The 13,209-nt window shown below is 41.0% G+C and overlaps 2 protein-coding genes across 2 annotated transcripts in view; one reads left to right on the forward strand and one right to left on the reverse strand.

The window, feature by feature from the left end:
• The first annotated feature begins 246 nt into the window (after positions 1-246).
• On the forward strand, positions 247-3,680 carry fkbp14 (FKBP prolyl isomerase 14). The gene is made up of 4 exons (XM_042490388.1): positions 247-578; positions 1,630-1,781; positions 1,877-2,004; positions 2,109-3,680. Exons 1-4 carry the CDS (start codon positions 382-384, stop codon positions 2,265-2,267), a joined length of 636 nt encoding a protein of 211 aa, XP_042346322.1. The 5' UTR covers positions 247-381; the 3' UTR covers positions 2,268-3,680.
• A 1,428-nt stretch (positions 3,681-5,108) lies between these two features.
• The window catches only part of chn2 (chimerin 2), a 28,179-nt gene continuing 20,078 nt past the window's right edge, over positions 5,109-13,209 (reverse strand). The window contains exons 8-14 of the mRNA XM_042489281.1: positions 11,830-11,913; positions 10,173-10,257; positions 8,711-8,884; positions 8,376-8,453; positions 8,035-8,172; positions 7,847-7,952; positions 5,109-6,374 (exon numbers count right to left, since the gene is read on the reverse strand). Coding sequence (XP_042345215.1) covers positions 6,203-6,374; positions 7,847-7,952; positions 8,035-8,172; positions 8,376-8,453; positions 8,711-8,884; positions 10,173-10,257; positions 11,830-11,913 — 837 coding nt within the window. The 3' untranslated portion in view covers positions 5,109-6,202. The remainder of the gene's footprint in view (positions 6,375-7,846; positions 7,953-8,034; positions 8,173-8,375; positions 8,454-8,710; positions 8,885-10,172; positions 10,258-11,829; positions 11,914-13,209) is intronic.

Raw genomic sequence — 13,209 nt, forward strand, 5'->3', positions numbered from 1 at the left:
TTACATTTCAGCTACGTAGATAAAAGTGCGTAAACTTTCTGTGAATCGGACTGTAAGCTAGCAAGGCAGAGGCTAACGATGTTCCTCCCTTTTACGTCAGATGGATTTAAGTAATGTGGGTGTGGATAGCGGTGATTGACATGAAGAAGCACCAATGAAATAAGCGTACAGAGATAAAGGGCGGGTCTTCGGAGTGAATTTATCCAATTGAAGAAGGAGGAGGGTCAGCAGATGAACAGTGGTTGCGTTCATGCAGAAGTTGGCTGCCACGTAGTTAGCATTCCTGCCATGTATTTATTTTAGGTGTTGCATTTTATGGATAGGCATAATTTGTAAACTTTTTGTAAACTTTGCGAGCAAGGGAATTTCTCTCTATCAAAAATGATACTTTTTTCAATTTGTTCGATAGCGCCCTTACTGTTTGTGTTTGTCACCGGGGGGAAACTGCCTGAGCCAGAGGTAAAAATTGAAGTTATACATAAACCCTTCATGTGTCACCGTAAGTCAAAATATGGAGACATGCTTCTTGTTCATCACGAGGGATTCTTGGAGAGTAATGGCACCATGTTTTATTCCAGGTAATGTGTAATAATGCAGCATGTGTTACTGTGCAAGTTTCTGATAATCCTTGCAGGAAAGTGAATGCTTGTTGGGGACTAATCGTTATTTATGTGGAGGGAGGGGTGGTGCAAAACGGGGGAGGCATTTCAAATTATTTAAAGCGGGACTTCAGTTATTTATTTTGACTTGGGGTGGGACTTTCAACTTTAAATAGTTGTATTTTCCATTGAAATACCCTCTGAACTCCAAACCCTGCTGGCAACTTTGAAGGGCATGTTCTTTAAAAATCACATTAGCATCATTTATCATAGCTACAAACTGTAAAAACATAAATTAACGTCAGACCGTTTTCAATCATCATACCTGACAAAGGCCTCTGTCATTAAAATTACTTATTCTTCATGTCTTATTTAAAATTTCAGAAAAAAGGCAGTTGGCACAACTCCAAAATCTATTTGACAGCATCAAACATTTTCACAGTAGCGGTGAAATTCAAACAATAAGTCTGCTTATTGTAGAGTGCTGATGGTATTTCTCTTTTTTAATTTAAATTTTCACCAAAAATAAAAATTGAACAAACCAGATCTTGTAATAGTGCACACTAACATGAATTTGCATTTTGCACAAGAAATTTGCAATTTTTTTGAATGTGTGAGAAAACTTTCACTCCTGTGCTGTTTGCCCAATGCATTGCTCCCGATACCTACATTTGGCATTAATATTAAAAAAACATAATTGGTTATGTATGGCAGAGCGAGGGTCATGCGCTCTCTCAGTCACTCAGGGGGGCTCAAAGGTCGAGATAAAAATTTAAAAAAAACTTGGTTGCCACCCCCCTCCTCTGATAGATAAAGTACAGACCCTTATAGCTGTAAAAATCCCTATATGTATGTTATTGACCACATCAGCTGCAGCCCACCACTTGTCAGATTCTGAGCCATTAACAAAATTCAGACCTCAACATTAATTACTGGGGGCATCGACTGTATATATTAGTGATATCAATTCTGTGTACCTGACTTTTCTTTCACAAAGAAAACTGTGATGGATCTTTGTGACTCTTGGCAGCCGCAAACATGGGGACACAAATCCAGTATGGTTCACTCTTGGTATTCGAGAGGTGCTCAAGGGTTGGGATAAGGGTCTGCAGAGCATGTGCGCAGGAGAGCGCAGGAAGTTGACTGTCCCTCCATCACTGGGCTATGGCAAGGAAGGAAAAGGTAACACAAAAACATGTTAGAGAGGGTCTGTTGGCTCAAATCCTTTCTCATGTAACACCATAACACACCTGTGCTTCTTTTACATAAATCAACAGGCAAGATCCCTCCAAGCAGCACCTTAATTTTTGACATTGAGCTCATAGAGATCAGAAATGGTCCCAGGTCACACGAATCTTTCCGGGAGATGGATCTCAATGATGACTGGAAACTCTGCAGAGAGGAGGTGTGAAATTCCTTTAAACTTTGTTTATTTTGGCTTTAAGAGTCTGTATGTCTATACGACTGCCGCTATTGGTTACTGTCTTTATTAATCTGTCTGCACTACAGGTGAAAGCGTACATAAAGAAAGAGTTTGAGAAACATGGATACTCACCAAATGACACAGATCATGACCTGATGGTAGAGGACATCTTCAAAAATGAGGATGAAGATAAAGATGGTTTTATATCTGCGAGGGAGTTCACCTACCAACATGATGAGCTCTAATGGACTGATTTCATCTGTTTTTTAAACGAGTATTTAATTCATGAGTCTTTTTTTTTACACTGCAGTTACACAGTATTGTCTTACTTTGGCTGAACATATTTATGGAAAACGAGATCCATGGTTAATTTATGTCTCCATTCTGCACTGATAATGCCACCACAGATGGTTTAGGCTACAGTATTGGAATTGTTTTCATTCAGTTCATTAAATAAATGTTTTTGAATGAAACAGAAGTGATATTAATTTATGTTTATCATCTTAACATGTGCAAAAAAATTAACTGCTATGTGCAACCAGCCTTGGTGATGCGATACTGGATGATGGTCGTTTTTCTCTGTGCACATCTTCATTTATCACTAGAGGGCACTCTTGTCTAAGGCTTTTGAATCATACTTACAGATCTTGTTAAATCTCAAAACAAAACAGCAACAATGTATTGACAGAGGTCCATCTACTTCAGTGTATAGATTCTGAGTCTGGCAGACCAAAATGAGAGTACAGTCACATATGTTTCATCCCATCATAAGCGAATCATGAAAAAGTGTACAGTAGGCCTCTATAGAAATGTTTCATATCTTGCAGTGATAAATATTCTAAATTCTGTGTCATGCCTTAAAGGAATACCCTTGAATTTATTTTCATATTTTGTCAGTTCATGTATAAATGTACTGAGCCTTAAGCAACCATCGAATTCCCTAAGTGGCATCCAAAATGTAGTTTGCAGTGAATAACTTAAAAACAGAAATGCTGCCTGAAAGTCTCCAAATGCAAAATGGTCTTATTGAGCCCCGAGGAGGAAAAGGAGGCGCAAAACCCTTGTTATACTCATAGCTCTGTCAAGTTACACTCACTGAATGTCAAATATCATGTGAGTCCTCATGACCCATTAAAGATTTGTTTTCCATTGAGTGAGGGAAAGTGACTCTTGGTGGGATTGTAAATTACTAACATTGTTAAAATGTCATGATTACAGTAAAATATTTAGAGTATCTATACCAAAGGCAATTGCAGGTCAAATATGCAATGTGCATTATGTACCAATGTTTCTAAAATGAGGGTACTGGTAGCCCTAGAGGTGCTTTAGAGTACTGCAGGGGGTATGTGAGATTTAAAAAAAGGTTATTTAAAAAATACCAGTCATGCATGACTCTTAAAATATTTACATTATAATAACTGAAGTGAAAATGTAATTGTAAGTTTGATAAACCATACTGTATGTTTAATATTCCTAGTTTCGATGCAAACATTAATAGCCATAAATGTCAACTGCAGCAAAAACACAATAATGTTCATGTTTGTTCATTGTGGTTCTATTAAAAATGTTTTGTGCTGGTCAGGGGTACTTGGCTGAAAAAATATTTAAAAGGGATTAGTTTATTGAAAAATGTATCGGAACAAGTGCTATAAGCTATATAACAGAGCAGATGTAACCTGTGGCTCAGTGATCAATCAGTAGTCAGGGTGGAATCAGCTATCAACAGAAAACAGCACTGTCTCAAAGATTAAAGAAGCCAGTGAGATGTGTGATGGCTGTCAGCACTGCTCTCAGTCTTTTCTTTTGCTCAAACTATACAAATTAAAGCTTTGCAAGATTGTGGTTGAGTGAATCTTGACAGCGAACATAAGCCTTCCAAGTTCAATTGAGCAAAAATAAAAAATTATGTCTGATGATGCAGTTGAGATAGAAGAGGATGCAATCTCTCTTCCTCAACATGGCAAAAAGATTACAGTACTTCAAGCACTGAGTATTAAAGCCACTGTAAGACAAATCACAGTTGCTCAATTACATAAAGACACAAGAAAATTGTATAATGATAAATGAGAATTACTGTAGCATAGAAAAATACAGCATTTCAAGTTATTTTGGTCACTACCTACAGGGTCCAGTGTGTAGGAGGTAGGATCTTCTATTGGCAGAAATTGTATATAATTATGTTGTCATATGGTTTTAATCACCCGAAAATAAAAATGGTTTGTTTTTGTTACTTTACAGTAAGCCGCTTATATCTACATACAGAGTGAGTCTCTTCCACGAAGTGTTGTTTCAACAGTAGCCCAGAACGGACAAACCAAGCACTGGCCCTAGACAGGGCCTTTTGCGTTTACACGTTGGCCACCATAGTTCTCCTACAGGCAAGTTTTACTTCTGCAACCTCACTGCTGGATGCCACTAAATCCCTCACACTGGACATTTAAACTAGAACTAATCCAATTGCAATTCTTTAAATAGATAATGGAGAAAAGAGGCACTATTATTGCACTGAAATCATTTCCTGCTGAAATTACATTCTGATGAAGGTTGACATAGTCAGATGATATTATCAGGAAACAGATTTTAGCAGCAAGCCCATGTGAGAATGCTGTAGTACAATTCTCTCAGAGAGCACCAGTGTTTTTCTCACCAGTTAAGCGCATATGATATTTGGTAAAACTCCACTTTGCCTACCACATCTGCAGGTAAAACCGCACGAGTAGACAGATTATATTGCAAGGCAGAGATTGCATATTAGACAAGGCCTTTTAGGTAAAATACCAGGCAAAGATATGACAATAACTGTCAAAAGATAAAACACAAAAGGTTGTTAACTACATACCTGTGAATCACTGTGCTTCAGGCTATAAGCAGTCATGACTCGCTCAGGGCTGGGCCTGTCTTCTCACTGAACCTCTTCTCCTGCTATCGCACTGCAGGAAGTGTGGTATCTGGAGACAAAAACTGTGAGAAAGTACAACAGGTTGCACTATTTTAAACTGAAGTCTTTTTTTCCTTTAATAAATCAACATTTGATAAATTACATTTTTAATTGCAACGGTCACAAAAATACATTCTGATAAAATGGATTTGTAGAAAGGATTTACTTAATCACACCAAACCAACTGTGAAAGAAACATGCTCAGTACAGCTGTAGTGCGACTATTAACTTCTATGGCACTGTGAAGTGAATGGCAACTACTGCTGCTCCGAGCAATGTTACTGGCTTACAAAAAGCAAAAATGGGCCCAGGTCATATTTTAACATGAAATATCAGCATGTAAACAGAAATAGTATAAAACTGGCAACCAACATGTGCAGAAGAGTCTTGCAATATGTCTGCATGATGATGTGTGAATTAAAAAGACCAGTATTTAACCCACCTGTGCATTCCTCACCATAACACTGAGTACATTGCAAATGAAAATGGTAAATCCACAAACTGTCTCTCCTCTGATTCTTTTTTCTCTTGTGATCACTTTTGTTATTAGACATCAATTCAACAAACATCATTCTCAACAGCATATATTATTGTGACTAAAGAACATGATGCAGAGTAAAAGACAAAAATAAACATCTTTACAAAATAAATCTTTACACTTGTTGCAAAAAAGTGCTTCATGAGCGCCCAATTTCTCAGCCCCACTTTTTAGTACGCACAGCTAAAATATTGATCATTACATGATCTGATTTTCTCAACAAGGACATTTTAACCATGTGCTCCCACTAAAATCACAATATGCACATCTGTAATGTGGGAACGTTAACGAGGCTGCTGCTGAGAGGCTTGGTTTACACAGCACCAGCACTGATTGACGGGCTGCCTGGGGCAGATTTCACACAGCGCTGTCATCATGACTGTATCTACACCAGGTAGTGACAGTCTTCAAATTAAAGAGAGGAGGGAACAGCACTGAAGGTAGTTAAAAATACTGGATCCGTTCCTAATATAAAAATGATGGTCTTGGCTGGGCATGTTGCCCCAAAACTTACAGTAACAAGACAATGTCAACACTAAACCAACTTCAACGAAAACAGTCATGCGAGAAAGAAGCATTTCAAGTTCAATTTGATTTACAAAGTATTCTGAAACTTCATGAGAATCAAGGTGGCTTGAATTTCCTCTTTGACAGAATAAATAAATGTCCTTCGTTTCTGTTACAAGGCCTGCATGCCTCAGTCCTTAGAATAAGACATCTTCATGCTCTATCATAAGCTGCACCACTAGTTTCTGCTGCCTCATGTCATTCAGGGTTGTCAAGGCATTCTGCTCCGGTGGCTGCATAAGCGTTGGACCGTAGACAATCCCCAGATTCTCAGCATTCATTAAATTGTCCTTTTCAAACAGTGTTACCCTGTAAAACACAAAAAGATAACATGTCTAAAAGGAGAGGTGACCAGGCATAATCCAAAAACAGCTAAATGTTTTTTAATATTTATTATCCAGCCATGACAATGACAACCTAGTGAATCTGTTTGTGTGTGTGTGTGTGTGTGTGTGTGTGTGTGTGTGTGTGTGTGTGTGTGTGTGTGTGTGTGTCTGTGTGTGTGTGTGTCATTACGACAAAATGTGGTCTGGTGACACTCATTGTGGCAGAACTACAACAGAAGCTGTCAGTACTTTGCCAGGTGTTCATATGTCTGTATGTCTGTCTTTGGAAAGATTTTTTTCAACATGCTAACATCATAAATATACAAGAAGCAGTCACAAAACTTCATGTGTAGTTGTGATCAAAATGAAGGCCGAGTCAAAAGATGAAAGTGGTCCAAGGAAGGGAGCCAGAATTAGGGGGTAGAAAGTAGAGAAGGGGCTACTGTCCCTCCCACTTTACACCCAACATTTGATTTGAGTCTGTTGGCTGTATCACAGGTGGAGTGATCCCATCACAAGATGGACTGTAATTGATTGTGGTTTTCTTTTTTGGTCATGAGGTGAGTTTAAATTAAAAGACAAACCTGGCATTAAATCGCTTGTCCACAACAAATCCCAAGAAAAGACCAAAACCAATGAGAGCATGTCTCTCAATACTTTCCGACCTTGTGCTCTTTCTGTGGCATTCAGCCTATATGGCACATCTATACAACACATCTTTAGCCAGAAACAATCCTGCGATGGGATCACACCAACTATGATACAGCAATCTGTCACTTAAAACAAATGCAGTTGTAGGCTGTAAAGGGAGGGGTCCAATGGCCTCTTCCCTACTTCCGACTCCACTGCTAGGACTACACCCATCTTCGAGCTCCACTTTCACTGGGCTCTCAGCTACACACCTATAGTTTACGTATACAGCTGTGACGCTACTGTGTTGACAAAAACTGTCCCCAGGCAAACAGACAGACATATAAACACCTTGCAAAGTACTCAAAATGGCTTCTGTGGTAGTTTCAGTAAAAAAGGTGTCTCCAGGACCACATTTGGCCATGATGATACACACACACACACACACACACACACACACACACACACACACACCACACACACACACACACACACACACACACACACACACACACACACACACAGACACACACAGACTCATGAGGTGATAACAACACCAGCCACACTATCGCAGCACCACTATCATTTCAAAATAAACCACTGTGCTTAAGTTCAGTGTAATGAAGAAATATATTCTCAAGAGCAAACACTTTTTGGACAACTGAAGAGGTTGATGGCGCAGAAAATTAATATTATATGTTGCCATATGTGCAGTGCTTGTTAGAAGGTATCATTCATCATTGATTTTGGTCTTTGATGTTACTTTTTCACACAGAACTAAAAACATTGCATGTCCTTGTATTGCTTCCTTGTGTGTAAACTCACCTCTTAAGGTGAGCCATTAGGTAACGTAGGGTCTCGTAGTGGGCCGGCGGGAGCTGCAGCAAACTCTCGTGGATGGCCTCCAGTCTGGCTTCAGCATTTGGAATTTCTACAAAAACATCACTAACACGATTACTATCAGAGCACTGCAGAGAACCAGCAACACAGTAATGGAGTGGAGGAGCTCTTACTTGCAGCTTGAATAAATTTGGAGTACAAGTCAAACGTAATGACTGGAATGGGAAGGTCTCTTAAGTAGAGCTTCAAAGCACCAGCAATGATGTTGATGTCTGCATAGGCACTGGCACTGATGTCAGCCTTATCACCATCTGTTGATGAAAATGTAATAGCATTTTATCCATGGATATAATTATAGATAAAGGCTGAATGTTCCTGTGTGCGTCACAAAATAATGCTGCTATTTCGTGCTGTACTACAGCTGAAAGAAGCTTCTCATTCAAAAAGTATGAACCCGTGAACTAAAACCTCAGAGACCAGCATCCTGGGGCAAATAAATCTGATGTCAACAAACCTCGGTCAAAGGCGAGCCTCACGTCCTCTATGTGCTCTGAGAAGCCAGACACTCGGTAGAGACCTTCAGATTTCATACCTGAAACAGAAAATTAGGAAGCTTGTCTCACTTTTATTTCGTTTCTCCTCTCATCACCGTCCCTGTCTTCCATTCTGTACCATAGACATAAAAAATGAGCCGAAGGAAATATCAGCTGTTGAGGACATTTCTAATCATTGCATAATAATAGCAGACTACTGAATGTTTGAGTTGAGCATTTCCTTATCAAACTTCATGTTCTGCTTTCCTTTCTCTGAGGTGATTGACAGGTTTTAATGTGATTAATGGAATTTCACCTCTTAGCTCTATCTCACGAATACACATGTCCACCACCATGGGTCGCGTTGTGTTGTGAGCTTTGACAAGCGTAGTGAGGTCACAGCTGAACACTTTCTTTATCCTGCGCAGGTCCGGCTGGCAGTCGCTGGGAACCAGTTTGGAGCACTGTTTGTGTACATTCAGCCCACAATCTACAAGAGCAACAGGGAGATAAACAGTGAGAGAGGGACAGATTAGTCACAGGCTGATGATAACATAACCATCACAGCAGGCTTAAGACAGCAGTCGGTGATAAACTGGGCTCTCAGACAGTACAGCTGCAGCTGCGCCAAAGGTAGATAACAGCGAACATGGCAGCATGGGCGGGGGTTCTTGTTGTAGTTGTAGTCACATGGATGCATGCTGGACAGCTGGCAAGAGCAGAGTGTGTGTTAGAAGTGCGCCTGCTTGTTTAGCGGCACAGCTTGGAATGAAGGTTCTGAAGGAGCCGTACTTGTAGATGTGGGGTGTCTGACTGAAATCAGTCATTGCAAAGACGTTTTTACTGCCTGAGCGACGTTAACGCTGGCTTGCTGATTGGGGTCCTCGCTCTCAGTCAGAGCTTGCAGAGAGAGAGAGAGAGAGAGAGAGAGAGAGAGAGAGAGAGAGAGAGAGAGAGAGAGTAGCAGGAGATAAGAAGAAAAGCAGAGGCTAGACTGAGTGAGAGAGGACAAAGAAGTCTCTCCTGTTTCACATAGCACATGAGGTGTCTGATGATACCAGTGTTTGCCGCTGGCTTATCAGCATAGCAAATGTCTCAACAACAAACACTCTGTTTGGGAAGAAAGCCACCAAGTCCACTGATGTGCACATCAGTTTTCATGACTGTGTCTGTGCAGTGAACAAATCTTGTGACCATGCAGGACATGAAAACCCCACAGAGCTCTCATATGCATTGAATCGCTTAGATCTGCTACTATATTTGGTCAAAAATTACAGTCCATTTGACCTGGATTTGTCATTATTTACATATTTTATTTGCAATTACATCTGTTAACAAAGAAACTTACATTTGGTCATAAATTATGTCAGCATATTGCATTACATGGCATTTCTTTGCACAGTAGCCAGTATTAAGGTAATCAGAAATAGCATGTACAACATCTAGTTGCCTTTCAGTTGGTGTGACTGTGATTAAACAGTCTTGGTGGGGAAGAGAGTTCAAAAAGAGTCACAGCAATTATAGGTGTGATTATACTGTATAAAAGTGTGAAGAATGCGCTTTGATGAATCACTGACAAGAGGATCTCAATTTGTTTGTCACAGTTTTAACAGGAAAATAACTGTAATAATAAAAAAAGGAAAACAATCATGCAACTGAAACAGCGATGAAAGTCACAGAACAGAGACAACCACAGATCATTTATTCAATCCAAGACTTATGTGATGTTCTTTGTGTGAAATATGACAAGCAACTTTGATGTTGGAGTGTATAGTTACCTGAGCAGCGGACACCCTGGGCGATGAGACCCCACATAAAGTTGGCACAGTACTCGCACCAGTGCGGCCCTCGAAATGTGTGTACCTGGGGTTAAAGAAAACATGATTACACAAACACACACACACACACACACACCATATATTATTACTATTATATATATGTCATTGCTATGTCCAGTCCAAATTGGAGAGAAACTCCCTTTTGATGTTCTGGACAAAGATTACTTTGTGATCCCAAGCTACAGTGGATGGGACCCCTCGCCAAATGACAGCATTTGTATATACAAGGCAGATTAAAGGATTTACTATAATGTGTCTGGCATCTGCTCCTGGGCAATCGGATACATGCAGGCAGGCACAGAGGCAAGCCTTCGAGTCAAAATAACAGATGCACACCCACTGTGCACCCTGAAAACACAGATAACATTGCAAATGGAGCCACACCTGCATGCATGTGCACATACACACACCTTCATTGGAACTCTGAATAGGTAGTAGTAGACTGATGAGTGAGGAGGGCATATGGCAGGTGGTGAGTGGATGGTTTTTGTTCTTCTTCAAAAGGGGAGTATACAAAAAGCTGGGGGTCATTATCACCTGCCTGTTAACTGAAACTCAAGATACAATTGCAAGAATGTTGAGGCACCCAGAGGCAAAGTATCTCTAAATTCTCCTTTGTATATTTAAAGAACCATAACTCTTTTCCGCTTTGCACAATCCACTATTCACTTAAACTCTCTAAGAGTGGAGGACTTTTTAACTCTATAATTGCTTTTACAAAATCAGCAGCCTAAAACAGAACTGTATCTCAGAGCTTTAAAATCAATGCTAATCAATGTGCTCTGCTAATGGGTTGCAGCACAGTGTATCCATTAGTTCCCCTCAGTGCATATGGGTGTCAGCTGCGTGTGTTCTCATCAAAACAGCAACACACACAGACATGGTCTATGATGGGGCACTGAGGCAGGCAAAAAAAAAACATCTGTAAATGCAGCTCACTTACTTAAAGGGGAAGTACACTCTATTTCAAAATTCATACATGTTATTCCTATGGTCTAAGGTAGTTCAGAAATATTAGTAAACATAAGCAACTTTACCAAATCCAAAATCTAGAGTGCTAAATTTCAAATTTATGATGTTATAGGGCTCAAAGTCTGGGGCTGCTCCATTGACAATAAATTTTGAAAGATGTTACACATGACACTGAGAGCACCCTAGAGAATATAGGTACATTTTCTATTTCAAAAGTGAGAACACTACTAAGAACAGTACAATAACGCTTATTCAGTGATATAAAAAGAGTCATTTGAATATTAAAAATATTGTGTGAGTCCACAAAATCAGGCTCCCATATATTGTCTATGGAGCAGCTCCTAACACCTGATGATCACAAGTTTGAGACGTCACTGGTGTCTGGCTTTGAGAGAGAGTCCCTGATGTTCACAAATATTGATTGAACTTTTCTAGGCCATGGAAATAATGTATTGATATTCTAAATTTAGGTGGTGTTCCCCTTTACCACTGCAAAAACCTGTGAGAGCTAGTAAAAAGTGCTGAAAATGTGTTTGTTCTTTGCGAGATAATACATATATATGTATTAATAAATAGATCAAGGTGTCAGCAGCCATTAAACTTTTATTAACAAAAACTGGCTTACCTTGAAGTTGTGTATCTTCTCGTAGGAGCACTGCTTCTCCGGTGTATCTTTCAAGGCACTCCGTCGCACCAGAGGTGAGGAGATCTGTGGACAGGAGGCCAACAGTTTAATAGGCTTCCACAGAAGTGTTCCCTTGCTGCCCAGTTTGACGCCCAGAGCCAAAGCCAGCAGCTCCTGACGCTTCCTCTCCTGTCTTTTAGCCTTATGGGTAATCAACTCCCCTCCTCTGTTTTCTTCAGCCTCCATGCTCGCCTGGTCGGGTTCCCACAGACTCTCTATCTCCTCTGGGGAAAGATGTGGAGGAGAGATGTGGGTGCTGTGCAGCAGACGCTGCCGACAACAGCCCAGCGCAGAAGCGGCAACTACACTCCACTCCCCTCTGACCCAGGAGGGTGACTGATGACAGCCAGCACGGGGTTGACTCTGCATCTGGTCTGAATCCAGTGGCAGCAGTGAGCAAGAAGAGCAGGGGGAACGGGACCAGTAGTGGGCGGCCTGAAGGCAGGAGTGTGCCTCACACAATGGCCCTCTTTCACACGCCCAGAAAGGATAGAGAGAGCGGACAGGGTCCCTGATAGGGAGGGGCCAGGAGGTTGAGAGAGAGGGCGGTCGGGTGCTGTCAGGACCGCTTCACACAGCTCAACAGCTCTGTAAAGCAGGATCAATAGTGCAGACGCCCTCTTTATAGCACAGAGCACACTCCCATTAGCACACTGCCTTCCGGACACACTCCACTTCACTTAACTGGAGATAATACACAACTGCCAGAAGCTCTCCGTCAGCGCTGGGTCTCCAAACTGGGTCAGTGGACTGCTCAAAGACTGACCGAAGATTCTCTGGTCTGACAGAGAAGACGAAGCTGTGTCCTCGTAATTCCAACAGATCTTCACCTCCAGCTATGTCAGTCGGCTGGTGGAATTCCCCACACTGCCGTCCAGACTGGATCTCCCAGACACTCTGACTGCACACTACTCCCGCCAATCACAATCATTTGTCTCAGAAGACCAGCAGAGCCAGACCATCAACTGGGATTGGGAGGGATTACTGCCATAATCCTTACACAGGGAATAATCCTGCAGTGCCCAAATCCAAATAAAATCCCAAAGCAGGCTCATTTGCAGGTCTGCCGCCATACAGTATTTCGGCAGTGGGGGGCTGTTGCTATGTTCATGCTGAATTTGTCCCTATTAGCTTTGCTTGTAAACAACCAATAAACGGCACCAGAAGGCTTTCGGCTTTTCTAATTAATCAAGAAGCTCTGAACCGAGGCACACAACACCGACAGCAGTGGAAACCGCATGTCAATATAGAAGCATCTGCAAGATTTTATGCCAAACAGCTATAACAGAACAGCTAAGCCTGAACATAAGGTTGAACTGA

Source organism: Plectropomus leopardus, chromosome 7 (assembly GCF_008729295.1).
Source record: "Plectropomus leopardus isolate mb chromosome 7, YSFRI_Pleo_2.0, whole genome shotgun sequence".
Lineage (NCBI taxonomy): Eukaryota > Metazoa > Chordata > Actinopteri > Perciformes > Serranidae > Plectropomus > Plectropomus leopardus.

Bases quoted from the DNA above. Each gene is read 5' to 3' on its own strand.
- fkbp14 (XM_042490388.1), top strand. From the start codon at position 382: ATGATACTTTTTTCAATTTGTTCGATAGCGCCCTTACTGTTTGTGTTT. The intron at 579-1,629 runs GTAATGTGTAAT...GACTCTTGGCAG, and splicing joins GGCACCATGTTTTATTCCAG to CCGCAAACATGGGGACACAA. The intron at 2,005-2,108 runs GTGTGAAATTCC...TCTGCACTACAG, and splicing joins GGAAACTCTGCAGAGAGGAG to GTGAAAGCGTACATAAAGAA.